Source organism: Pyrgilauda ruficollis, unplaced genomic scaffold, assembly GCF_017590135.1.
Source record: "Pyrgilauda ruficollis isolate IOZ18807 unplaced genomic scaffold, ASM1759013v1 scaffold97, whole genome shotgun sequence".
Classification (NCBI taxonomy): domain Eukaryota; kingdom Metazoa; phylum Chordata; class Aves; order Passeriformes; family Passeridae; genus Pyrgilauda; species Pyrgilauda ruficollis.
Window position 1 is genome coordinate 2,932,531 of NW_024531821.1, and position 25,501 is coordinate 2,958,031.

The 25,501-nt window shown below is 53.4% G+C and overlaps 1 protein-coding gene across 3 annotated transcripts in view; it reads left to right on the top strand.

The window, feature by feature from the left end:
* The window catches only part of ARHGAP26 (Rho GTPase activating protein 26), a 101,790-nt gene that overhangs the window by 35,051 nt on the left and 41,238 nt on the right, over positions 1 to 25,501 (top strand). For all 3 annotated transcript variants that reach the window (XM_041489924.1, XM_041489923.1, XM_041489925.1), the window contains exons 12-16: positions 13,780 to 13,816; positions 18,731 to 18,796; positions 19,505 to 19,579; positions 24,166 to 24,253; positions 25,324 to 25,382. In XM_041489924.1, coding sequence (XP_041345858.1) covers positions 13,780 to 13,816; positions 18,731 to 18,796; positions 19,505 to 19,579; positions 24,166 to 24,253; positions 25,324 to 25,382 — 325 coding nt within the window. The remainder of the gene's footprint in view (positions 1 to 13,779; positions 13,817 to 18,730; positions 18,797 to 19,504; positions 19,580 to 24,165; positions 24,254 to 25,323; positions 25,383 to 25,501) is intronic.

The window sequence follows — 25,501 nt, forward strand, 5'->3', positions numbered from 1 at the left end:
GCAGTCAGAGCAGAGCCCATGCAGAGAGCAGGGTGTCCCACCCAGCACAGCCTGCTCCCACAGACCCCGCCAGATCCATGGAAAGGTTCTTGTTTGTCAGGAGAAATGTTCATTGGAGCATTCAGGTGAGGCATGGACACACGAGGCTGTTCTGTGAGTGCTGAACTTGGTCAAGCACTCGCTTTTGGAACGTGCAGCAGTTGGGAGATCGGGAGGCTGCGTGTGGGAGGTGCTGCCCTGCATTTCAGGGAAAGGATTGTGTGGTGGATTGCAGCCAGGTCCCAGCCTGGAGTCGTAGATCCATCAGGTAATTCAGGTAGGACGGGAGCTCAGGAGGTTTCTGGTCCAGCCTCCTGCTCAGAGCAGGTTGCTCGGGGTGTTACCGGTCGGGAGCTGAGATCATACGAGGGAGGAGAGGGCACAGCCTGCCTGGGCTCCAGCCCAGCTGCTTCCCTGGCCTCCTGACCCCAAGGCTGAACCTCTCTTGTTTCAATTTACACCCACACAGAGAAGCTGTGGTTGGCCCATCCCTGATCCAGGTCCACGCTGGACAGGGCAGTGGGTAGGACTGGATGAGATTTAAGGGCCCTTCCAATTTAAACCATTCCATGATTCTCTGGTTCTGTGACAGCCTCTGCTCCCTTCTTCTGTCACCTGTTGGAAAGGGGCCCTTGTTTGGGAGAACCAGCCTGCTCCTCCACCCTTGGCTCTTGACCCCTGGGGCAGCTATAGTGGCACAACCCTCTCCAGCTCCAGGTGCCATCTGTCTTGATCCCTCCTAAAGAAAACCCTGCCTTGATTCTGGTGGCACCATTTCTTCAGAAACAAAATAGGCACTGTTGCTCCTAATCTGAATGGAGTCTTGTGCTGCTTCAACCTGCTCACCTGCCTCCCACTGCCCACCTCTGCTGGGAGCTGCTGTGGCAGGGATGGCAAAGCCAGTCAGCTGCCATGGGAGCTGCAGGAAAGCGGTCACCCAGCTGTGTGTGAGCTGCTGATGGTACCAGGGTGCAGCACAGGAGCACAGCCAGTCTGCAGAGGTGCACACACAGGTCTTGGGTGCTCGCAAAGAGCTGTGCATGCCAAAGGTTCTGTGGAGCAACCACGACAGGACTGCCTGGATTATCCTGTTCCAGGATCTGGTCACGAGAACTCCTTCCAAACCACACAGGTGGTGGTGCCTGCGTGCTGCTGTTCTCCCCTGTCGTGCCCATCAGCTGAGGTGAGGGCAGCTGGCTCATCCAGCACGTCAGGGGCTGTGGCTGTGCATTAATGCCATACCTTGTGGCACTTAATTGCTAATGGCTTACACTGCCCTTCCAGGTGTGGAGTGGGAGCGATGGGAATGCCGCCTGCATGGAAAGGGATCCAAGAGACACTTTGCTGCTGAAGGTGGAGGGTGTTGACACATGAGGCAGCTGCTTGTCCTCAGCTATCCTCCTCCATCCATCAAAAATGCAGCTGTGGGCTGTTCTGTTTGGGTTCTTGTCTTACAACACCAGGGTGCAGCATGTTATTTTCATGTTACCTATTCCACAGGGATTTCCTTGAGCAAGAGATGAGGATTTAACCTTTGGACTCATAGAAATATCCATTCTATGCTTTGACTGTATTTCTGTAACCAAAGAACCCTACTGGAAAGAATGTCTGGTTTTCCTTTGATTTGACTGCAGAGTGTGGGGAAGGATTGGCACGGTGGGGATGGTAATTCCATGAGCAAATTCAGGCTGTGGAGAGATTAGCGCGGACTGGAGTTTGTTTCTTAATTATAATGAAAAAAGTAAACCCAAATGTCAAATTACATCTTAGTGAGATTTAAGCATAGAATGTGGCTGCATTAGCCAAGACATTTGTCACAACTTGAGAAGATTTACGCTGTGTCTCACAGTCAGCAGCCTCCAGACAGCCCTCATCACGCCGTTAACTCTTACCACTTGTTATTCATTTGGATAAAGCCCCCGTGTTGACTTTGGGTTTTCTTCCATGTTGCAGAGGCTGGAAACAGGAGAAACTGCTAACTCCATGACGGAGCAGTGGTGTTTGGTTTTGTTAAGATACTCAGGATCAGTTTCTTATGGATTTTCTCCTGTGCTGATGCAGTTTGCAAATGTATGTGGTGGAGGCCAGAGCGATTCTGAAACTTCCTTGGAACCTGAGTCAGGAATAAAAACTGTGTTGGCTGATGGTGGCTGTGCTGGGCTGCGGGTTTAGGAGAGGCACAAATTAGGCTGTGTCTTGTGGCAAAGAGCAAGGTAAGCATTTAGGTGAGGTTGTGGTGAATGAGTGTGGAGGAGGAGGAGGAGGCTCAGGGGAACCTTGTGGCTCTGCACAGTGCCCTGCCAGGAGGGGACAGGCGGGGGGTCGGGCTGTGCTCCAGGGAGCAGGGACAGGAGGAGAGGGAACGGCCTGAAGCTGGGCTAGGGGTGGACAGAGTGGACACCGGCAGGAATTTCCCCATGGAAAGGGTGCTCAGGCACTGGAACTGCCCAGGGAGCTTTGGAGTGCCCATCCCTGGAGACGCCCAAGGAATTCCTGGCCGTGGCACTCAGAGCTCTGGGCTGGGGACAAGGTGGGGATCAGGCACAGCTGGAAGCCGGTGGCCTTGGAGAGCTTTTCCCCAGCGGTGCCGGAGCCGGGGCCAGCCCGGAGCCGTGGCCGCTCCCCACTAGATGGCGGCTGAGACCGGCCCCTCACGGCACCTGTGCCCGGGGTGGCACCGCGCCCCGCACACCCGGGCCCCCTCCGTGCCCGGGCAGCAGTGTGACCCGGCCCGGGCCCCCGGCCTGTGGGGCTGCTCGGACTGGGGACAGCGCTCGCCCTCCCGGCTGTGTCCCCAAACTCACAGCCCCAAACCTCCTGTGTTCCTGTTCTGTTCCTGCTCTATTCCGTTTCTCCTCTGTTTCTCCTCTGTTTCTCCTCTGTTCCTCCTCTGTTTCTCCTGTGTTCCTGCTCTGTTCCTGCTCTGTTCCTGCTCTATTCCGTTCCTCCTCTGTTTCTCCTCTGTTTCTCCTGTGTTCCTCCTCTGTTCCTCCTCTGTTCCTCCCCTGTTTCTCCCCTGTTTCTCCCCTGTTTCTCCTCTGTTTCTCTGCCTCCCCCTCCTGCGGTGTGTCCCCTCAGGGTCTGCTGGCTCCTCCACATGTGCTGGGTGCCACGGCCGCTCTGGATGTGCCTCTGGAGCTCCCCGTGCCCTGCTCCTGTCCCAGTGCTCCTGGTGGCACACCTGTCACTGGTCCTGGAGCTGCTCCAGCCCTGCTGCTGGAGATGCCACCCGTGTTGGTGTGGCAGTGACAGCAGAGCCCAGCCCCGCATTCCTGCCCAGCGCACCTCTCACCTCCTCCTTGGATATTGCTTCTGGGAATTCTTTCTGAAATTGCTTTTCATTTTCCTTGTCTAATTATACAAAATAGTGAGAGATTTATTTCCCAGTGGAAACGCTGTCTTTTGAACTCACTCCAGTGCTTTCAACCTCGGCATTTTTGTCATTTTGGCTCATTCAAAAAATAAATTCACTTGAAGGACTTCAGTCCCAGTGTGGCTGCAGGAGGATGGACAGGCACCCACTGCTCGCCTTCCCAACCCCTTGTGCTGGGACTCACTGGAGCTGCAGATCTGCTTTGTCTTGTGAATTCATTCCATCTCAGTTATCAGAGATGGTAGAAAAAGCCTCACCCAGAGCATCTTTGAGCACAGACGGTGTCTGTGGCCTGAGCTCTCTGCACGGGGAGCCCGTGGGCGAGTGCCGGAGCGATCGCCGTGTTCTCTGCTCTGCTCTCCCCAGGGTCTGCTCCCTGCCTGCCTCTTCTGTGTCTTTCCTCACAGCCTTTTTCGTGCTGAGCTTTGATTATGTTCTCAATCCCACAGACATGTTTCTGTCAGCTTTCTGGAAAATATGTTTTTTTGTGTGCTCTGTCTTGCAGGTTTTCATGGCCTTCATCCTGCCTGGGTTTGTTTGCTTATAGCAGATTTCTTTTGTTGTTCTCTATGACCTGAGTCATTCCTGTTGCTGCTTCTCCATCTCCCTGTCTCTCTCTTTAGTGAACAGAACATTTTTTCCCCACTCTACCCACTCCTAATGTCTAAGTTTCTATTGTTTACTGCTTCTATTTGCCTCTGCTCTGTTCCCCAGCCCAGACAACCCAGTGAACTTTCCCTGAACTGGAGCTCAGTCTCTCCATGCTCTGGGGGCATTGGTGCCACCCCTCAGTGCAGGGAGCCGTGGTGATGGTGAGTCCCACTGGCACCCAGACTGGCCCAGGCGAGCCCCTGCTTGGATTTTTTTGCATCCCACAGCTCAAGATTATTGCCCCAAAAAATACTTTGTCCTTTTTGGGGAAAAGGTAGTGGCAGAGGATCCTCAGAGAAGCACGGTCCATGCCATGTTCCATGTTAGTTCTTGGATCACGTGCTCTTGCTGCTGCTCCCTCCTTCTCCCTCTCCTGTTTGGTAACCCTTTAAGCCTGTAATAGCAGTAACTTTACATGGAGTTTGTAAGCTTTTATTTTGCTTCTAAAGCACTTAAGCCAGTGAGGTCTTAAGCCTTGACTTCAGGCTTTTATTCCTGGTTCCAGCAACTGCTGCTTCAGTGGCTGATGGCTCTCCCAGCTGGCGGGGTTTGTCCTCTGCTTAAGAAATTGTTTCAGAGAAAAATACTTAGAGAAGCATTATAGATAATTTTTAAAAGAGGAAAGAGCCCTCTGGATTGCTTTTACACACCTAAAAGTGCTGTCCCACCCAGTTCTGGCAAGTTAGTGACCTCTTGTTCCAGCTGTGTTGTCGGGGTGTCCAGGAGCAGAGCAGTGCTCCTGTCTCTGGTGTGAATACCTCACTGTGTCTGTAATGCATTCCTGCCTCTTCCTTGGGGCCTGTGCTGCAGAAATTGGCTGTGGAAGTTTGGCTTTGCCTGGACACTGGGCTGGCTGGTCCCAGGACACCAGATGGGTTTTGCTCTCCCTTTGGGAGACGTTGCCTCTGGTGGGGACCCAGTGACAGCCGCTTATCTCCTGTCACTGCTGATAACCCCGAGAGGAGCTCACAGGGGTCAGGGCTGGGGATGTGAGTGTGGGTCCTGGTCCACAGGACACGGCACAACACACGTCTCCTACGTGGACAGCCACCAGCTCTGCTGCAGGTGTGTTCTTGGGTTTTGGGTTCAGGCTGGGGGTGAGCGTGGTGCTGAGGGCTGCCTCGGGTCTGTGGGGTGCCTGGGCAATGGGGATAATCGAACCTGGATTGCAGCACAGATGTGGAACAGGATGGAGCAGCTGCTTGCAGCAACTTGTTTGTGAGCCTGGGCCCAGAGAGGTGAACCAGCCCCAGGGCAGGGAGCAGGGAGCAGGTGCTTGCATCCAGTGATTTCGTGTCATGGTTTGGTGGGAACTTGCTGTCCACCCTTCAGCCGTGCTGGCAGCCTCAGCAGGGAGGCTCAGAGCCTCAGCTGGAGTGACAGACCAAAGAGAGCATACTCACTTTCCTTTCCTCTCTTTATCACCTCTGCTTTGAGTTATTTGATCAGGCAATTCAACAAACACGTAGAAGTTCAGGGAATAGCTCCATGTTGGGAGGACTAATTTCCCTGCCAATTTAAATAGACTATTAGAGTATTGTTTCCTACTTTAAATTAAAAATTAAAGTAAATGGTTCATGCTTCAATGGCTCACAAAGCCAGCCTCTTCCATTATTTCCTCCTTTATTGGGTCTTACATTTGGTTTTAAGCAGTGATTCACTGTCCTGCTGCAAACCCACTACCTTCCCTCACCCAGGGGTTTTTCTTCTCCCAGCTGCAGCCCCAGAAGAAGGTCTTTGGACTCTGTTGTTTTGATAATTTTATTTCTGAGTTCTCCCTTGGTTTGTCATTCCTGGCAGATCTGTGTATGGACCTGGGCTCTGCAGGATCAGGAGCAGGATTGGATCAGGAGCAGGACTGGATCAGGAGCAGGACTGGGGTCAGGAGCAGGACTGGGATCAGAAGCAGGACTGGATCAGGAGCAGGCAGGCTGCAGGCTAAGGCCATGGCAGGGTGGATGTGTCCCATGCTGTCTCTCAACCAGTGTTTGTTGGATGGTGGAAATGGTGGTGGGGAGTGCTGGCAGCCCCTGGGGTGGGTGCAGGCAGGGCTGAGGGTTTTCCAGGGAGGTTATGAGTGTTGTGGAATTTCAGGTCCTGTCTGGAGAGGGATAAATGTGCTGTGCTGCTGCACTTTTGGAGAGGGACACCAGGAGCCTTTAAAGCCCCATTGGGCTGGCTCCCAGGTCCAGGAAAAAGCCTTGTGCCACATCCCAGGATAGGTCCAAGAAACCTCTGCAGCCACCCTGGGCTTAGAGAAGTCTCTCTGGGAGAGGAGGGGTGGGACTGTGTCCCCTTTGTGCTGCTTTCCCCAGAGCCTCAGGGTCTGTGCTGTCCCACAGGTGTCCCCAGGTGCAAAAGGGGGATTGAAAGGGGTCTCACCTCAGGGATATCCCAGTCCTTAAAGCTCCAGGGAGTGGTGATTGAGCCAGTCCTGGCACAAAGCCACCACCCTTGTTCGGAGCACCCAGGCAGTGTCAAACCTCTTTCACAGAGGAGGAGCGCCAGGCACGGCTGTGTTACAGTTATTTTAAAAATAAAGATGACACTGTCATTTAAAATTAGGCTGGTTTTGATGTGTTGAGAGCCCGTGTTCGTCAGCAGACGTTGGGAGGAGGAAGGGCGTGTGTGCTGGCTGGGGCTGGCCGGGCTCCAGGCAGAGCTGCTGGAGGAGGATGTGCAAGTTGTTGCTCAAGCATCCTAGAAAACTTGGGGGAAGCTTAGAGCAGTAGAAGTTTTCACTTTTAATCAGTTATTTGAGTGATCCCAACATGTCTGCTTCGCTGGACCCGCTTAAAAATGCTGCTCTGGGAAACTTTAGGCGCTTTAGTTATTCCAGAAATGCATTTTGTTGGAGCAGTTGACCTTTAGCTGTGTTATTCCGAGGCTGCGCATCTGACACGCTCTGCTCCCCTCGCTCCCACACAGCCCCCAGAGTGGCTGCTGCTGCACTCCCTGCTCTGGGTGAGCCATGGGAAGCTGACAGTTTGAGCCAGGTAATTTTTTCCCCAGTTCTGACCCAGGTGATTGTTTCCTTGGGTGACAAACACAGTTATATAACTGCGCTGAGCTAAGCAGCCCAGCTGGCTGGCGGGGAGCCCGGCTGGCCTCGGCTCTGGAGGCCCTTGGGAATGCCTGCACTTGTAATAAAATGTGGGCTTGTTTTTAATTACAACCATCCTTTAGCTCGGCTACAGGAGAGAGACAGAAGAGCAATACCCATCTGGGGGATTCAAGTCCCCCAGGTGCTTCATATTTGATAGATTTTTCTTTTCTGTCTTCTGATCAGGGTATAAGTTTGAAGCTGAAATTTATGTTGGAAGGAAGGAGCAGGAGAGAGAAAGGGGGACACGAGGTGGGAGATGACTCCGACTGTGATGAACAGTAGGTTGGGAGGAAAGGAAGGAAGGAAGGAAGGAGCTGCCAGGGTCCCTGGCCACCCTCTTCCAAATGAACAGCTTCGTCTGCATGACATAAACCAGCATTTCACAGTGGGTTTCTGCTGCCCTGCCAAGTTCTCCACTTGGGGAAGTAAGGCATAATTTTCCCTCCCCTCCTGCTGCAGAGAGGTTTGCAGGGATGTGGGCTGGGAGAGATCATACTCCTATCTATATCCTTCTGGCTCTCAGAGCAGGGAAGGTTATTTCTAACCACAACACAGTGTAGTCTAGCTCTGAAAATCCTGCTTGTAGTACAAAAACCTGGCTCTCAGACAGAAATAGAACAGGGTTGATAAGGCAGAGCCAGAAACAAGGGCTGATTTCATCAAGGTTGCCAGGTGTCCTGCTTTTAACAAGGAAATAGGCTTTTTGTACATGAGCTTTGCTGGGATGCTGCTCCAGGGCTGTGTCCCAGTGAAGCAGCCCCGCAGTGCCGAGCTCAGGGGCAGGTCTGGAGGGTCCACCTCCCTCTTCTCTTCTTCCTTCTCTCCATTCTTGCTCTGACCCCTTCCCTGCTGCTGCAGGGGCAGGGTACAGGGTGCCCTCCCTGCCCCAGGCCTGTGCCAGCTCTGGGGGATCTCTGAGTGCCAGAGCTCCAGCCCCTCTCTGGCCATCCCTGTGCCCGTGGAGGGCCCTGCAGGACAGGCTGGGGACTGTGGGGACACAACCAGGCACATCCCTGGTGTCCTGGTGAGGAAGGCATCAGGAGGAAAGGCTTGTTCCTTCTGTTGCAGGCCAGCTGAGGTGTGGAGAGGGGTGTGTGGGATCCCCAGCTTTCCCTGCTCGGGCAGGGCTCCCTGTGAGCTCTGGGGTGCTCGGGGTGCTGCAGACACCCAGCAGCAGCTGAGTCAGTCAGGGTGGCTGGACTCCAGCTGGAGCACTGCTCTTCAGCCCATTTGCCCTTATAAAAGGGTTGCAAAACACTCGTGTGGAATGTCTGTGCTCCTCCTGCCCATGGCTCCCCAGACTGTCCCAGCATGGCTGGGAAGCCACTTGGGCTACCAGTTCTGAGGGAATGTCATGTCTATTTATACCCCTCGGGCTTGTGCATCTCTTGAGCTGAAAGTTGAAAGACTCATTCCTGGCTGTTTTGAGGATTTCTGAATATGAATCACAAGGAAATTGCATAACACTGCAGCATTTCCTCCCATTGCTCTGGACCTTGCAAACACCCCGCTCCCCCAGGGAGACCAGGGAACTCTGGCAGGACTGGCCCATTTGAGAGTCCAAATGGAAAATCTGGCTTGGAGGGAAGGTCCCAGCACCAGTGAAGGGAGAGTGAGGTGGAATCTTCCAGGCCAGGGCATGGAGTTGAAATCCTCCTTTGATGGAGATCCCCCTCTCTGCAAACCAGGGCTGCTGGCTCCTGGTCTTCAGTGCTTTCCTTAAATCCCTCTTCCCCCTGAGCAGCTGGGCAATCCTTTCCTCTAGATTTTAGCCACTGGGCAGAATTTCACGCCAGTGTTGGAATTTGTGGGATTTTGGGAACTGTGCTGATCACTGTGCAGCCTCCAAGGGATGCAGCTTAGGTTGGGTCATTTTGGTTTTTAAACTTTAAAGGAAAGTGAATGAAACTTAAAATGAAGCAAGTGCTATAGGAAATCATAGCCCATGTCTTGTGAGGTTAATGAGCACCATGGGTTAATGAGCCTGACCCCTGAAATGAGGAAATAAAATTACTCAACATCATCTTTTTGGAGTTCCCCTTCCAACCCCCAGATACTTCCTTTTCCTTTTCTTTTCCCACAGCCCAGTGTCATCCCAAACCACTCATGGGTGTTTGCTCTCTGCACATCACGTGTGCAGTTTGTTTAGGGTCAGGTTGGAAAACTGATGGGTTAAATTCTTCCTGATTTATCTGTGCACAAGCAGAAAGGGCATCAGATGGTGAAGAGTGGCTGTAGGACTATTTTAGGCTCTTGGTGGTGTCTGAGGGGTGTTTCAGGCTCTGGATGGTGTCTGAGGGATGTTTTAGGCTCTGGATGGTGGCTCTTGGTGGCTGTAGGAGTATTTTAGGCTCTCAGCGATGGCCATCAGTGCTTGTGGAGGTGGTTTAGGCTCCAGATGGTGGCTGTCAGTGGCTGTAGGAGTATTTGAGGCTCCAGATGGTGTCTTTCAAAGGATTTCTGATGAGGAAAATCCACAGCTGACGTTTGCACGGTCCACAGCTCCAGTGTGGGGTGTGTGGCAGTGGCAGGACTGAATTTAGAGGGGGCAGGAGCAGGTGCAGCACCTGCATTGCTGCTCCTGCCCAGGCTTTGGTCCATGAGCAGCTGGGGACATGGATCCAGGAGCCAACACTGGGTGTGGGTGAGTGACCCCCAGCTCATCCCTGGGCTCCAGGGGAGCAGGGAGCTGCCTCCTGGGCTGTGTGCTCCTCCACCACACCCTCGAACATCTCAGAGCTCTTAATCATCCCTATAAAACCATTTCCTCTGCAAAACAAAGCATGTATTTGGTGAAATGTCTCAGCAAAGGAAATAACTGGTTCTTTGATGAATTATCTTAAATATCAAGTTCATAACTGAGCATAGTGCAAGTGTCAAAGTAGTCATGAGTTGTAACTGCTCTCATAAAATTTATCTTTCTGGATTACTTACAGATGCATCTTGGAATTTTTCAATAATAGCTTGTAAAGGCCTTCTTTAAGCTTCCAGGCAGCAATTATCCTGCAGGAATGAAGCAGCAGTAGCTTCTGCTAAAAAAATTATACAATCTGGTTTTGTTCAGGATATTTTACCATCTACAGTAGGAGTTCAGTAAACTAAATACAAGACATCAAGGTCTGTAAGTTTTGTACTGTCTCAATGTATATTTTTTCTATACACATCACTTCTGAAGCTGCCTGGGAGGATATTTTGGCTCTGGAAATACAATCAAATGGGAATAATTAGTGAGAGCGAGATGTAAAAGCATGGCAGTGCTGCAGGGCAGGGATTTGTCTCCACGTTAGTCACTATCCCAATTTTGGGAGTTTTATAACCCAGCCTGTTCCCACACGTGTCCATGGGCCACAGGCCCTTCACCTCCAGCAACGTTTCTTCCCTCTGATTTCCCACCCTTTGTCAGTGACTAATACTGGAAAGTGAAAGAAGCTTTTTTATTTCACGAGAAGCTCTCAGGTTTAGAGCTGTTTTCTCCAGAGCGTGTTAACAACAGGAAAAACAGCGTGTGGGCATCAAAATACCCTCATTTAATGGTGTTTTATTGTCTGGGTGATGTGTGTGTCTGCAGAGCTCCTGCCTGCCCTGTCCTGGGCACAGCTCCCACGGGCTGTGTGCTGGCTGCTGTCACCCTGGGAGGTGGCACTGTGCTGTCCCTTGGTGTCCCCTGGCCCAGGGCTGTGCTGTGAGGCAGCCCCAGCCAGCCTGGGCATGGCAGTGGTGCAAATACAGCTGAGAGAGAGGGTGAGGATGGGGGAAATGAAATCCAGCACTTGGCAGTTGTGTGGAAGAGGGTTCAGAAGAGCTTTTCCAAGGTGCTCCCAGCCCATCTCTCCTGGGACAGCCCTGGGCTCGGTGCCATGTGTGTGGTGTGGGGAATAGCAAGAACCTCTGTAAAATTCTGCCCCCTTTCCCAGGGGGAGGTTGGTCCATGGACTGACTCATGTGTACGAGGCTTAATCTTCAAATGCATCTTCTGCTTTAAGCCCTGCCTGTTACCAGAGCTGTTCTGGAAGGAGTGGAACATCAATATATCATCCCTGGGGCCAGGCTGGGCAGGAGCAGCCTTTGCCAAGGCACGAGCCCAAGGGGTTGCCAGCAGAGCAGGGGTGACCCTTGGGCCACTGCAGGAGCCTCACTCCTGGACCTCTTACACAGCAGCCCTTTCCTCAAACTTGGAAACCTTCTCTTACCCAGAGAAATCTCCCTCTAAAAGAATTGAGGCAGAACAGGAGAAGTGTTTCTTGGAAAAGGAAGGGATATTGCAGACTTGGGGCTTGGCTGAAACCCTGCTGGTGTAGAGTTGTGTTAGTGGATTAACAGAGACAATGGATAAAAGGTTTGTCCTTGATGACATGGGTGTAGGGTGGCAGTGTCTCTGTGTTTTATGGTTGCTGTTGACCTTTTTGTGAAACTTCCCTCTTGCTGTGTGCACACTTTGCAATTAATGGCAAAGGCATATTGTGTTTCCTTGTCTGCCCTTTTCCCTTGTTTTAAGAGCAGTCTCTGGTGATAACAAGCTCTGTTGTTTCATGGATCCAGACTGGAAGAGCAAATGTGCAGGCAGAGGATGTCCCTGGAGCTGCTGTGCTAGGAGTTGGAATGGTTTAGGTTGGAAGGACCTTACAACTCATCCCATTCCACCCCTGCCATGGGCAGGGACACCTCCCACTATCCCAGGGTGCTCCAAGCCTGATCCTGTGCTGTGTTTAGTGTTACCTGTGCATGGGGGTGAGCCAGGGCACGAAATCTGTGTGTGATCCCAAGAAAGGGCTGTGTGTCTCTCAAGTAACAGCTGAGCCCCCAGTCCCTGCAGTGAGCCCTCAACAGAGGCACTGAATTTGAGGGGAACTTCCTTAGGGAAGGCTGACTGTGGTGGGGCACTGCTGTCAGGGGAGCCTGCGGGTGTTTTCCTTCCCTCTTTCCACTTATTTAATTTTCTTGATATAAACACTGTTCCTAGAGGAAAACTCACTTGCTGACTGCAGCTGGTTTTGCTGCTGAATCATCCCCCGCTTGCCAGATGTGCCTGATGGATTTTCTCTGCAAACAATCATCTCTGCTTGGTCTCGTGCTACGTAGCCAGGTGTCCTGGGAGGGGGAGAGGGAAGGTGCTCCTCAGTCCCTGCCCACAGCCCGGTTTTGAGCTGCTCCATTGCATCTGTGCTCCCCTGAGCACGTGCTGGGTGGTGGAGCTGATCCAAGGTGTCCTGCCGTGCTCCGGCTGGTGCCCAGCTCAGCAATGGCCTGTGTTTGGGTGACCTCCAGGGAAGGGATGTGTTTATGTGCCCTGCTGGTGGCATGCCCTGTGACACACAGCCTTGCTGGGTGTTTTTGCTGGTGGTGGCTGTTGGGGCAGCACGGTGAGCTCTGCTGTGCCTGGCTCTGATCCTCTGAGAGCATCCCAGGCAGCTTCGCAGCCTCGCCCTGCAGCTGGAGCTCCTGGGAGAGCCCAGAGCACCCCGGGCTCCCTGCTGCTGCCAGGGGCTGGGGTGCCTGCAGCAGAGCCCTGCCTGCAGCCTCTCCCCCGTTGCTGGGGGTGTTGCTATCAACATGGCCTTTGGAAGCTCGCCCTGCCCGCTGGCTATTTCGGGAGGCAGCATGTGATGCAGGCAGCTCCCCTTGCCAGGGCTCCCAGCCCTGTTCCCCACAGCTTCACCAGCCTTGTGTCCTGCTCAGTGGACAGTGCCCCCTCATCACAGCCAGGATGCTGCTGGGATGTGTGTGTGTGTTCCTGGTGGCACTCTGTACTTCTCCAGCTCAAGAGGTTAAAATGGTTTAGAGTAATCCTTCAGTGCTCAACCTGTCTGAGGGCTGATCTTCTTACAGCTGCTGTTGGTATTATCCTGGGCTTTTAAAGTGCCCTCACGTCGTGATTAAAACCTGCTGCCAGTGTTTTCCCTTTTTATTGTATCCACTGAAATGTCACTTTACTCTGCAGCAGCCAAGCTGTGGTGGGTGGAGTGGTGATTGGGGTGGGAGGAGGAGGAGGGTGGATGTTAGGAGGCTGGAGAGGCCTGGGATGGAGTCCTGGAGGTGGCTCTGCTGTGAGCAGTGCTGGATGCATTCAGTGCCTCATCCTGCTGCATTCTTGTGCTCTCTAAAGTAATGACATTTCTTTTCCTCTCCTCCTCTTTGCCTGACTCGTTTGCTCAGGCTGTACCTGAGGAGGGTGGTACCTGCTCCCTGCCCCAGCTGCACCTACCAGAGTTCCTGTAATGCCCAGAAGGGAATTGGCTGCTTTGCTCTAATTTATACCCTCTGGATGTGTCTTTCAGGAGAGGAGTCGTAGAATCATGGAACAGTTGGAGTTGGAAGGGACCTTTAAAAGTCATCTAGTCCAACCCCACCTCCACTTTGTTTAGAAACCTCTAATTTCTGTTTTCACCTGGTCCATCCCATTCGTTCATTTTAAGAGCTGTCCTAGTCAGTATTTTAAGATAACTGCAGAGCTGGGCCAGCCCAGCATTTGTGTGCAGGAGGTCATGGTGGTGTTTGGGGACCTGGCTGCTGGGGGAGGTCCTGGCAGCAGACACACTGTGGTGGCACCAGCTGTGCCAGCAGTCCCAGCTGGAGCCAGGGTTTCATAAGGCTTTCTGCTTGTGTTTTCCAGGTGTACAACTCGAACAAGGACAGCCAGAGCGAAGGCAGTGAGTATTTCTTCTCAAGCCTGACCCCTGAGAGGTGGCTGAGCTGTGGGAAGGGTCAGCAGGAGATGCTGGTGACACTGGGCTGTGCTGGGCTCCCCGGGGCTGGGGGGTGACAGGCTCAGTGTGGGGACCCCAGGGTGGCCCAGGGAGAGCTGAGTGTGGCACCCAGCAGGGACCAGGGGCAGAAACCTGCTGGTGGGACCTGGGGCTGTGGAGGGCAGTGCCAGGCAGTCCCTGCATCCCTCAGGGTGTGTCCCCTCCTGCCCCACGCCGTGTCCCCACCCCAGTGGCACTGCAGGGGTCTGGTGGCCTCAGGACCTGCTCCTGAAGTTCAGCAGAGGGATCAGGTGGCACCTGGGACCAAGCAGCTCTTCTCTCTGAGCCAGAATGTGCAGGGTGAATGTGTCTTTCCAAAGGGGAATTGGAATAGAAATATAGGAGTGAGGAGGTCCTGCCTTGTGAAGATTGTCAACAAGAGCCCTTAAAAAAAATCTTTTTATTGTAGTTCAGGCAATCAAAGCCCTGGGTCAAGAAAGCACTTGTTTTTCTTCCTAGAGGAGCAGTTGCACCTGGTTCTGCCTCTTATGTCCTGTGTTTTAAAACCCCTAATTGAGCCATTTCCCAGCAGGTTGGATTTGCCATAATTGCAATAGTCCAGCCCCAGTCCCTTCCCTCCTTCCCTCAGAGCCAGGGTCAGGCAGGGCCAGGCCTGGCTTGGTGCTCAGTGCTTGGTTCATTTTGGTGCTGCCTCAGACACGACATTTTCATCTGCAGCCCGAGCATTTTTCTCTCAGTAATTGGTATAATTTGCAGCTAATGTTCCTCACACCCATTTCAGCCCTTGCACAAAGCAGTCTCTTCCCCCTCTGTGGTTTCTGCTTCCCTTTGATCCTCTGGCAGTGGCTGCACATCCATCTTTTCCTGTGTGCATCACCTGGCTCTGGCTCCCAGCTGATCCCAGCAGAGCTCAGTGCTGTGCTGAGCTGGGAAGGGCAGCATGGCCAGTGCCCCTGGGGTAGGAGCCCTGCTAGAGCAGCTCCTCTGGTCTCTTTTTCCCAGAGGGCAAAAGGAGTTTGTGGGGTGCAGAGCCCAGGGGTGGCTCAGCTCCGTGCTGCCCAGCCATGAGCTGTCAGTGCTCCATATCCCTGCACACAGCCCTGCCAGCTCTGTACCTGCTGCTTTGGCTCAGGAGACCATTTTGATGGTCTCTCTTATGAAGGAGAATGATCCTCCCTGTCTGTCCCTGTCTGTCCTTCCTGGTTCTGGGAGCAGGCTGGGACCCCTGGCTGAGGATGCTTCTGAACCCTCTGCTTGGGCTGGGGCTGCTGCTGGTGTGGGCAGAGGGCTGGCTGCTTCAGCCTCATTAAATCCCTGCTTCAGAGCTCTGCCTGCCTCCCCAGGCTCTCTAAAATCGATTCAGCAGCTGGCTGGCTGCCAGCAGCCCTTGATCCAGGATCTTCCTATAAGGACCCGCAGCGGGTGTGGTGATGGAGAGGGTCCGGATGCAGTTCCTGACCCTGGGGCTCTCTCTGCCTCTGCTTCCTGCCTGCACTTCTGGGAGGCTGGGAGTGCCTCCCCGTGCTGTGGTGGCACTTTCAGGACACTAATTTTGCAGAGCTACTGGGTTTTGTGTCCTGCTGTGTGGCCAGATGGCCGTGGGCCTGTGGGTGATTTATCTTGGTGTGCTGTGGAGGGGGAGGAGGCCGAGCAAAGGGGCTGAGTGGTGTCACTGAACCATGAGAGCCAGGGGAATTTAGATGCTCTAGTTTGCTAACCAGAAGGACTTGCCCTGCTCCATGGAAACAAATCCTCCAGGCCATTTGTGCTTATTGCATGGAACAGCACAAAATTCCTCCTTTCCCTTCCTTCCCACCATTTCACTCTCCATCTTCCACATCCACTCTTGAGTCCCTTTGGCTGCCCTGTCTGCTGTGCCCTTGTCTGGGTGCTCTGGCCCTTCCCAGCAATCACAGTCATGGAATCACAGAATATTTTGGGTTGGAAGGGCTTTAAAGCTCCTCTCTTCCCCTCCCTGCTGTGGCAGGGACACCTTCCACTGTCCCAGGTGCTCTCAGCCCCAGTGTCCAGCTTGGCCTTGGGCACTGCCAGGGATCCAGGGGCAGCCACAGCTGCTCTGGGCACCCTGTGCCAGGGCCTGCCCACCCTCATTGTAAAAAACTTCTTCCATTTCTCTAACCTAATCTGACCCCCAATCTTGGCAGCTCACTGGTAGTTAGAGCCCTGAAAACTCATTTCTGGTAAGACTTGAAAGCTCATTCCTCTAGTCTCTGCTTCATGATTTCCCCCCTCCCCTGTGGTTCTTATTTCCAAAATGCCTTTGGAAGAATTCAAGCCAGAGATGGTTGCATGGCACAGGAACGTGTGCTGGGGAGGCAGAGGAGCTGCTTTGACCTTGCAGTGCCCTGCCACACAGCTGGAGCCAGGCAGGCTGACAGGGCTGATCCAGCCCCCTGCCCCCTTCCCTTTACCCTGATATGTCACATCAGTGTTGTAAAGGGAGGGAATTAATGGATTCAATAGAAATAATCTGCCAGGCAAAAATAGAACAGGATGAGAGCAATTCAGCAGCACTTGGAATGTGATGCTGCTGAAGGTCAGATGAGTGTGGGGTGTGGGCAGCAGCTGCTGTCCAGGTGGTGTGTGTCACCTGTGCTGACGTGAGATGTTCCTGGATGGATCCCAGGCTGGCCATGCAGCTCCTTGGGCTCTGGGTGCTGCTGCTGGAGCTGAGCCTCACACCCTGCCCTGAGCAGGGAGGGCCTCAAGGGAGGCTCTTCCACTTGGCCTCAGCCAGGCAGGCAGGGACACTTCAGACTGGAACTCAGGGAGAATTTATTCTCTGGAGGGGCTGTCCAGCCTTGGCACATCTTCCCAGGGCAGGGGGGTCCCCATTCCTGCAGGGGTTTCACAGCCATGTGGATGTGGCTCTTGGGGACAGAGGTTAGTGGTGGCCTTGGCAGTGCTGAGGGAATGGTTGGACTTGGTGGCCTTGGGAGGCTTTTCAAACCCAGATGATTCCATGGATCTGCCATCTGGACAGCAGCAGATCCAGATCTGCCTTTGATCTGGACCACGGCTGAACTGAATCATTTGGTAAATGACTGAGATGAAGAGCAGATGCTCTGAGAGAGGGGAAATCAAGCTTTTACAATGCTCATTAAACTTAACTTTAAGGATGAATAAAGGCACTTTGGAAATTTAATCAGATATTGTTTCTGGGTGTAACTACTGCAAATAAATCCCCAACCTTTCCTGATGCAGAGCTTGACAGTGAGTGGAAGAGCTTGTTCATCTGCTTAGGGGGACTGTGCCGGGTCACTTCATCCAGAGGCACTGCTGGGTCTCCTCCTCCTGCTGCAGGGAGGTGGGATCCCAGCCTGCCTGGCCGTGGGGTGGTGGGCCCTGCAGGGTTGTGGAATCATGGAATCATGGAATGGGTTGGGCTGGAAAGGACCTTAAAGCTGATCCAGTTCCACCCTGTGCTGTGGGCAGGGACATCTTCCACTGTCCCAGGTTGCTCCAAGCCCTGTCCAACCTGGCCTGGGGGGCCCAAACATGCCAAACAGGCTAAGGGAAAACTGCTGGTCTGTGGGATGGGTTGGCAGAGAGCCTGAAGCAGTGATCAGCACCACACAGGGCTGCCCACAGGTCAGGGTCACACCAGTGCCAAGCCAAGGCTGATCAGACCTGCTGAACTGGGTTTGCTGCAGCAAAGAGTTTCGACACCATGGTTTTGAGTTCTCGGGTACCCTCGTGTTTATCAGTGGCCTGGGAATGGCAGCTGTGCCCTGCTGCTGATGGCACGTTGGGTTTGTGCTGAATCCATGCTGGGAGCCCTGAGGGTGCCCAGCAAAGGGCCCTGCAGCTTCTGGATTGTCCTCACGTCCTGTGGCACAGGCATCCTGCAGCTCGTGTGCTTGTGTTGGCTCAGCACTCCAGCCTGCTTGCCCAGAAAAACATAATGGAGCTGTTTTCCTTTGCACTGCTGTGGGTCCTTGTGCCATTCACCAGACAAAGGCCATCCCCAGCAGAGGACTCAAAGCAGGGGATTAGGAAGGGGCTGTGAGCTGGCACTGCCCACGGAGCAGGGGAATGCAAAGGAGGGAAGCTGCACGTGCCTTGCAGAGGGCACTGCCAGCCTGGGCTCTGCTCCCTGCCCTGAGCCAGCTGTGTCTCCTACATCACGGCGTTCCCTGGGGCCTGGAGCCCAGGGTGGCTTTGCCCACCCTTCCCTGAGGGGCTCCTGCCCTGTGGAAGGTTTTCCAAACCTTTCTCTAGGGAGGAGCTAATTTTCCATGGCAGATATCTGGCTCTGGGCTGTGTTTTCCAGGCAGTGGTGGCAAGCTCTCTGTGGGGTGAATTTTTCCAGCAGGTGTTGGGGTCCCTGTATTAGTAATTCCTTGAACCTGGAAGTGAAAACCTGCATTGGCACGGGTGAATTGAGCTGTACATCCCATTAACTCTCATGTTTTAGCTCTCACTCTCGGGCAGAGGCAAGACACCTTGTGTGCCATTTTCAGGGATTTGTTGTGTCAAAATGTCCAATTTCATTTCTTTCCAAGCAACCCACTGTCAGCTTTCCAGACAAATTTGGGTTATCTCACCTTGATCCTAAATTAATTTTGTCCATCTGCAGTGGTAGATGCCTGGCAGAGCCCAGGGCAGGCCTGCTTCAGAGGGATGTGGAGGCTGGAATGATGATCAGTGTCTGTGTTTGCCTGGGTTACAGCTGGTACCAACTGCTCTACTTGTGGTTTTTTACCCTCATTTATCTCCTGCTGGTCTGGGCGCTGGTGCATTGCTGGGGTGGCAGGGATTCAGGAGGAGCCTGGAGCTCCCTGAGAGGGCCTGCCCTGCCAGCTGTTCACCCTGCTCTCTGCCCTTCCCCTGCAGCTGCCCAGCTGGACAGCATCGGCTTCAGCATCATCAAGAAGTGCATCCACGCTGTGGAAACAAGAGGTAGGGCAGCCTGGGGCTGGGCTTGCTCTGGGGCAGCTGTTGGCAGTGAAGCAGCTGCTTTCCTGCCCTTTTCACGGGCAGAATGATTCATGAGCCCTCAGACCCACGTCAGATGAGCCCATAACGTGCTGGGGCCGATGTGAGAAGCGTTTGCCCCACGGCTGGGCCAGCAGGGACTCACAGACATGGGGCAGGGTTAGCCACTGACACCCTGCGTGTGCAAAGGGGGGACAGGACCCAAGGGGGTGTTCTCTTCAGCATCCTTCCTGCAGGAATGCTGCCAAGCACGTCCTCTCATGTGGGATTCTGTCCCCAAAACCTCTTGTGAGTCTCCTTGTGCACAGGTGGGATTGTCCCAGCCCCGCAGGGGGAGGTCAGATGCAAAAGGCTCAGCCTGAAGAACTTGACACAGTAAAATTTTCCCAGATTGTCCTGGTTAAATGCAGATCCTGCGTGGGGCTGCCATGGCTGTGGGCAGGAGGAAAGGTGTCCTTAGATCCTTGTTCCTGAGCTAACTGGGGGTAACACTTCTAATGAAATAGGACAGGATACATGAAACCTTGATATCAACCCCAAATTTTACCATCTTCTATGGCTTTGTATTTGATAGGTGAGAAGGTTTGCTTTGCTATTTGAGAAGGCAAAGCAGTGAAAGAAATCTTAGCAGCTCTTGTGGCCTCCTGCTAACGAGTTCTTTGTTCTCCCCAGGGATCAACGAGCAGGGGCTCTACCGCATCGTCGGGGTGAACTCCAGGGTTCAGAAGCTGCTCAGTGTGTTGATGGGTGAGTCTCGGGAGTTTTGGTGGAGGAAAGTAGACTGTGCTGCTTTGAAGCCTTGCCAAGCAGGAGCAGAGGCTCTTGCTGGGGTCCCTAATGGTGGTGACTGTGCCCTTAGGACCACGTGCTGGCCGAGGCTGGGAGGTCCTGGGCCCCGTGGGCAGGTCTGAAGGTAGGACTGCCTTCACCAGGTCCTGCTGCAGTCACTGCTGTCCTGCTCACACATGCTCTGAGTTCTGGCAGCCTTCCCAAATGCAAACCAAAATCTTCAAAGAAATAGCTGAAAGCTTTGGCTTTTCATCTCCTACCTGCTCCCTTGTTCCCAGCACCCTTTGAAATGATTTTCTCCTGGATGTTGCATGCTGCCTGTGGCTGTTCTTGCTTTCCCCACGGACTTTCTTGTGCCTGTTTATCTCAGTCTTGCCCAGAGTTTTCCAGCACGTTTGCCTTGTGACTGAGGCATTGGATCCTGCAGTTCTGGATGCTCCAAGCTGCTGTGTCTTGGCACAGCAGAGGTTTGCTCTGGCTGGGGGGACAGAACCATTTCAGCCCTGACCTCATAGGCAGCATTTCCATCCCACAGCTGCAGCCCTGGACCAGTCTGTCCATCTGTCCAGACATGCCTGAGACACAACAGTGGAAGAGAGAACAGAGCTGGGCTGGAGCAGGGCAGCTGCCCTTGGCCAGTCCTGTGTGATGCTGCTCAGACTTGGCAAAACCACAGCTGAAATAGCTGTAGGAATAGGGAAACAAATGTTTACTAATTTGTTAGTGCCCCGTTGAATGTGTTTGTTACTCCCTGGGGAAAATGCGTGGCATTTCTGGTCATCTTCTTTCCCTTCACTTACTATCTTTCCTTTTCTACGTGATTTCTTTTCCTTGTCCTCACAAAACTCCAGTGCTCTTTTCTCTGCGTATTTCTTCTTGCAAAAGGTTTTCATCTGTTGTGTTTCAACATCTTTTCCTTCTCCTATTCCAATTCCTCCTTCTTTTCCCAGCATGAAGGTGTTCAGTGAGCAAGGCCCACGGTGGCTGTTAGAGCTGTCAGTGTTAACCTGTGGAAAACAGGTAATCCAGGTGACTGGAGCAGAAGGGCACAGCTCCAAATCCGGGTGCAGGGGACCTCTTTGCTGTGGCATTTGGAGAGTTCTCTGCAGTCACGAGACTGGTGACTGGTGCTGTTGTTGGAGGAGTTTGGCACAGGCTGGGCATGTGAAGGTGCCCTGAGGTCCCAGGGCTGTGGGGAGCCAGCGCTGTCCTGTGGCACACACGGTGGGCACGGGGACAGCACTGGTCCAGGAGCACTGCTGATAGAAACAGGGTGCCTTGGTGCCCTGGGGCAGGTCCTGGCAGCTCCACGGCCAGGCCCTCGGGTGATCTTGTCACCACATCCCAGAGGTGGCAGGGCCATGCACCCTGTTCTCCTGTGACAGAGGTGTCAGTGCTGGTGTCAGTCCCCAGGCCGTGACAGATGGCAGAACTGGCCTGGGTGAAGAGCTTTGTGGAGCTGGGAGGGATTCAGTCTTGGACAGCATCCAGCATCCATTATCTCCTCAGCCACTGAAGCCACTCAGCTGTCGCCCTGTGTCTCATAAGGAGGTGATAAATGGCTGGTGCTTTTCCTTTGTCCTGGTGTGTCCTCCTTGGTTGGTGGTGCTGGAAGCCCTGCAGGAGGCAGGGCAGGGCCGCAGTGGGACCCCTTTTGGGAATCCCCCATGCTGTCCATCCTTGGGGTGCTTTGCAAACCCGTGACTCTGTAATTTCTCCAAATAGCGGGGGGATTAAATCTCCATCACCCGCGGTGTTTGGGCTGTGTGTGAAGTCAGTGTCCCACCAAACGTGTCCCTTGTCAAACCCCATCTGTTCTCGCTGCCCTCGGGCTCCTGGTGAATGGAGGAGCCAAATTGTGCTCCCACTGTCAGGTTTCCCTTATATTTAGAAATGAATGTGGGCAGCCTTACTGCTTCACATACAGTTGAAATGGCAAAAAGATCGAGTTTCCCCGAGCTGCTGTCAGAGGCACTGCTGGGAAGGGCTTTGGCAGGGTGTCCTGCAGGAGGTGGTGGCCCCAGGGCACTGGCTCCCTGTGGGCAGCAGGGTCAGGGGCAGCCCCAGCCCCTGGGTTGGCTTTCGGGGCAGATCTTGTCGGGGTCTGCACTGGGGTAATGCAGTGGGTGATCTGGTGTGGGGGGCAGATCATCTCCCCAGCATTCAGTGGTACCATGTGCCATCAAAATGAGGACAAAACCCAACAAATAACCAAACTCTCATCAGTGGGAGCTCCCATGAGAGGGTTTATTGTGGCACTGTGGGGCCCCAGCAGGTCTGAGCTCTGCAGAAGGTGAGTTACAGCATCTGATCTGCTCTTTGCCACGTGGGCCGTAAGGGCTGGGAGTGGGGCTCCTTCCAGCCCCTCGCTGCTGGGATGTGCCATCCCTGAGGCTCTTTTGGAAGTCTCTCCGTGATAACCACACTGGGGTGGTGAGGTGCTTCCCCAGCTTGTTCCCCTCACCCTGGAGAGATTTGTGAGAGAGGTCAGATCAGGGATTGGCAGCAGAAAGCAGCTCAGGGTTGGTGCTGTGGCTGTGGGTGCTTTTCCAGCCCCTGGTTCCACGTGGCCCCAGTTCCTCTGGAAGTGTGTCCTTGTGGGAGGCAGGGCTGGCACTGCACTGCCTGGGGGGACAGATGCTGCAGCTGCAAGCCAAGGCAGCAGCTTCTTGCAGACTCATAAATGTGAAGGTCAAGGCGAGCTGATTAACTGCTCTGAGCCTTTTCATGGGACCGACTGTGGAATTTCACCTCCTGTTCCATGATCCTGCCTGGAAACTGCTGGGTGAGCCTTTGCAAAGACACACGCTCTGGAGCTGCTTGTTCTACTTCAGTTAAAAAAGTTTCTTGTCAAAAAAAGATGGAACTCCTGGGAGGTTTTGTTAGTTTTTTCTTTTTTACTACGGCAAACTTATCTTGACTCCTTATCTTAAAATTCTCTCCTTGTAAAGGCAGTGCTGTAGGAAGTTTCCTGGGCATTGAGTCAGGAGGATGGAGGTCATTTGTGTGATTGCTGGGACACACATGGTCTTTGTGTGAATATGCATTTCTTATGTATTTACTTTTCCAAGCGCCTCTTGATGTTTTTTTAAATTAAAATAAACCCTTTGCCCTGAGGGAAAGCTGAACTCTATTCACAGCATTCTTTTAAGTAGGTTAAAAATTGCCCAATGCTTACATGGGGCTTTAAAACTCAAAAAGTGCATTAATTGTTGCTGTGAAGAGGCAAAAATCCCCTGAGCTGAGCCGTGGGAGCAGATGGTGTTAGCAGCTGTGGCTGTGTCACCCTGGCCCTTGGGGACAGTGGGAGCCCTGGCACCCAGGCTCCCCAGGGACACTTGGCACTGCTGGGACCCACACCAGGGACCCCCAGAGGGGCTTCCCTGGGTTTCTGCTGGGAGCAGGATCCTGGCTGAGTTTCCAGGATGGAGTTAGCAATCGGAGCAGCATCCAGGCAGGAGAGAGCAGCACAGGGGGCACTTCCATGCTGGGCTTTCTGTGGCCTTGGTTTGGTGCTCCTGGCTGGTGTTCCTGGCCTTGGTTTGGTGTTCCTGGCCTTGGTTTGGTGTTCCTGGCCTCGGTTTGGTGTTCCTGGCCTTGGTTTGGTGTTCCTGGCCTCGGTTTGGTGTTCCTGGCCTTGGTTGGGTGTTCCTGGCCGTGGTTTGGTGCTCCCGGCCTTGGCTGGGTGCTCCTGGCCTTAGTTTGGTGTTCCTGGCCTTGGTTTGGTGTTCCTGGCCTTGGTTTGGTGCTCCTGGCCTTGGTTTGGTGTTCCTGGCCTTGGTTTGGTTCTCCTGGCCTTGGTTTGGTGTTCCTGGCCATGGTTGGGTGTTCCTGGCCTTGGTTTGGTGTTCCTGGCCATGGTTTGGTGTTCCTGGCCTTGGTTTGGTGCTCCTGGCCTTAGTTGGCTGCTCTGGCCCTGGTTTGGTGCTCCTGGCCTTGGTTTGGTGCTCCTTGCCTCAGTTTGGTGCTCCTGGCCCCAGCTTGGAGCTGTCACCATGTGTGACTCAGTGGTGTGCCTGAGCCCACTTGCACTGGCCCGGTGGTGGCTCTGCAGGGCTCTGCAGGGCTCTGCAGGTGGCTCTGCAGGGCTTTGCAGGTGGCTGTGCAGGTGTCTCTGCAGGGCTCTGCAGGGCTCTGCAGGTGGCTCTGCAGGTGGCTGTGGCTGTAGTTGCCAGCCAAGGGCTGGGTGGGGAGGTGGCTGCAGGATGATGATGCTGGCCATTGTGGGCAGGAGGGTCCCTGGGCCCTTGTGTCTTGCCTGGCTGTCACTGCTGTCACTGAGCACCTGGGGCTGCTGTGCCCGGTGTCCTGGCATGCTCCAAGCCACACTGCCCTGTCCTGGCTCGGGATGGAGGATTCCCTTTTCCTTCTCTTGTCCCATGCCACTGAGTTTGGCCTGTCCTGGGTGATGAGCCCCACACCCCTGCAGACGTGTCCAGAGCTGGGAATAGCAAATAAAATGGGCTGTGATGGTCTCCCCACACAGCTGAGCTGGAATTGCCTTCAGTTTCCTTCAGTTACTGGTTTTTTGTCTTTTTCCATAGATCCCAAGACAGCCACAGAGACAGACACAGAGATCTGTGCAGAGTGGGAGATCAAGACCATTACTAGTGCACTGAAAACATACCTGAGGTAAGGAGAAAAGCCTCACCTGGCTTCAGGAGGGGTTTGGTGCTGGCCTGGGATTTTACTGCCTGTTATTGCAGACCCTTAACAACAGCACTTGTATAGAAACAGAGCAGAAACTGCTCTTAGGGAATTTATTCTGGCTTTCCCCTGGCTTTCCAAGATGATTGAGTAGGATCTGGAGAACACACTCAGCTCTGACAGATGCACATGTTATACAGACATGATTTTAAAAGCTCACTCTTGCATCCCCTGCCTTGATTTAAGCTTTTCCCTGAGCTTTTCCCAGTGGACTTCCACCTTCTGAGCATGTGGCAGAGGAGGAGGGCAGTGCTGTGTAAGGGCAGGGGCTGAAGAGCTTTCCCAGACCTGGTGCTGAGCTTTATTGCAGTTCTGATTTCTGTGTGTCAGGCGAGCCAGTATCATCCTGGGGATTTTCCCAACAGGATTGGGTGTTGGCAGCCAGCAGCATCTCATTATCCACAACGTGCTCCTACCTGTTGTGACCACAGCTCCTTGCTGTCAGAGGCTGTTGTGTGCTGGGTTGTGTTTGAGGGAGCACAAGAGAGAGCCTAAATCCAATTAGGGTGATAAGTGTAATTAGCCTGGTGGATCTCAGCCTAGAAAATCACAGAATTTTGCATGATTGGCAACCTTTGCTCCAGAGTCTGAACTGTTGGCTAAGCAAAGAGGAATGTGGGCAGCACCAGTGTGTCCCTCTGAAGGGATGCAGCAGTGGGAGGGGACAATGGGAATGGGGATTGGGAAAGTTTTATAACTAGGCTTGTTTATCTTCTCAATTTATTTTCAAACTTACTTGGAAATCATGGGCTCAGTAACGCACTGACGCTGTGTTACTGAAGGAATGCTAAAATTAAAGATTAATTTAGTGGTGGATAAATCAAAGGTCCTTGCATAGATCTTACTCCTTCTGATGAGGGGAATTAATTAGAGTTGGTGTTGCTTAATTCTGCCCTTTTCAAAATGGAGCTGAGTTTATTGTAGGGGCAAAGCTTTCTCAGTGTGGATTGTGTTCCTCAGATGTGTTTTGTGCCTGTTTCCTTTTTATCTTCCAGAATGCTCCCAGGGCCCCTGATGATGTACCAGTTTCAAAGGAGCTTCATCAAAGCAGCGAGTGAGTTTGTTGGTGTTTGTGGCCCCGCTGCCACAGAGGAGCTCACTGCCAGTGGCTGCAATCCCCCCTGCCCTGCTGCCTGCCCAGCACGCTGCTGGGCTGTGTCCTGGCCAGCAGAG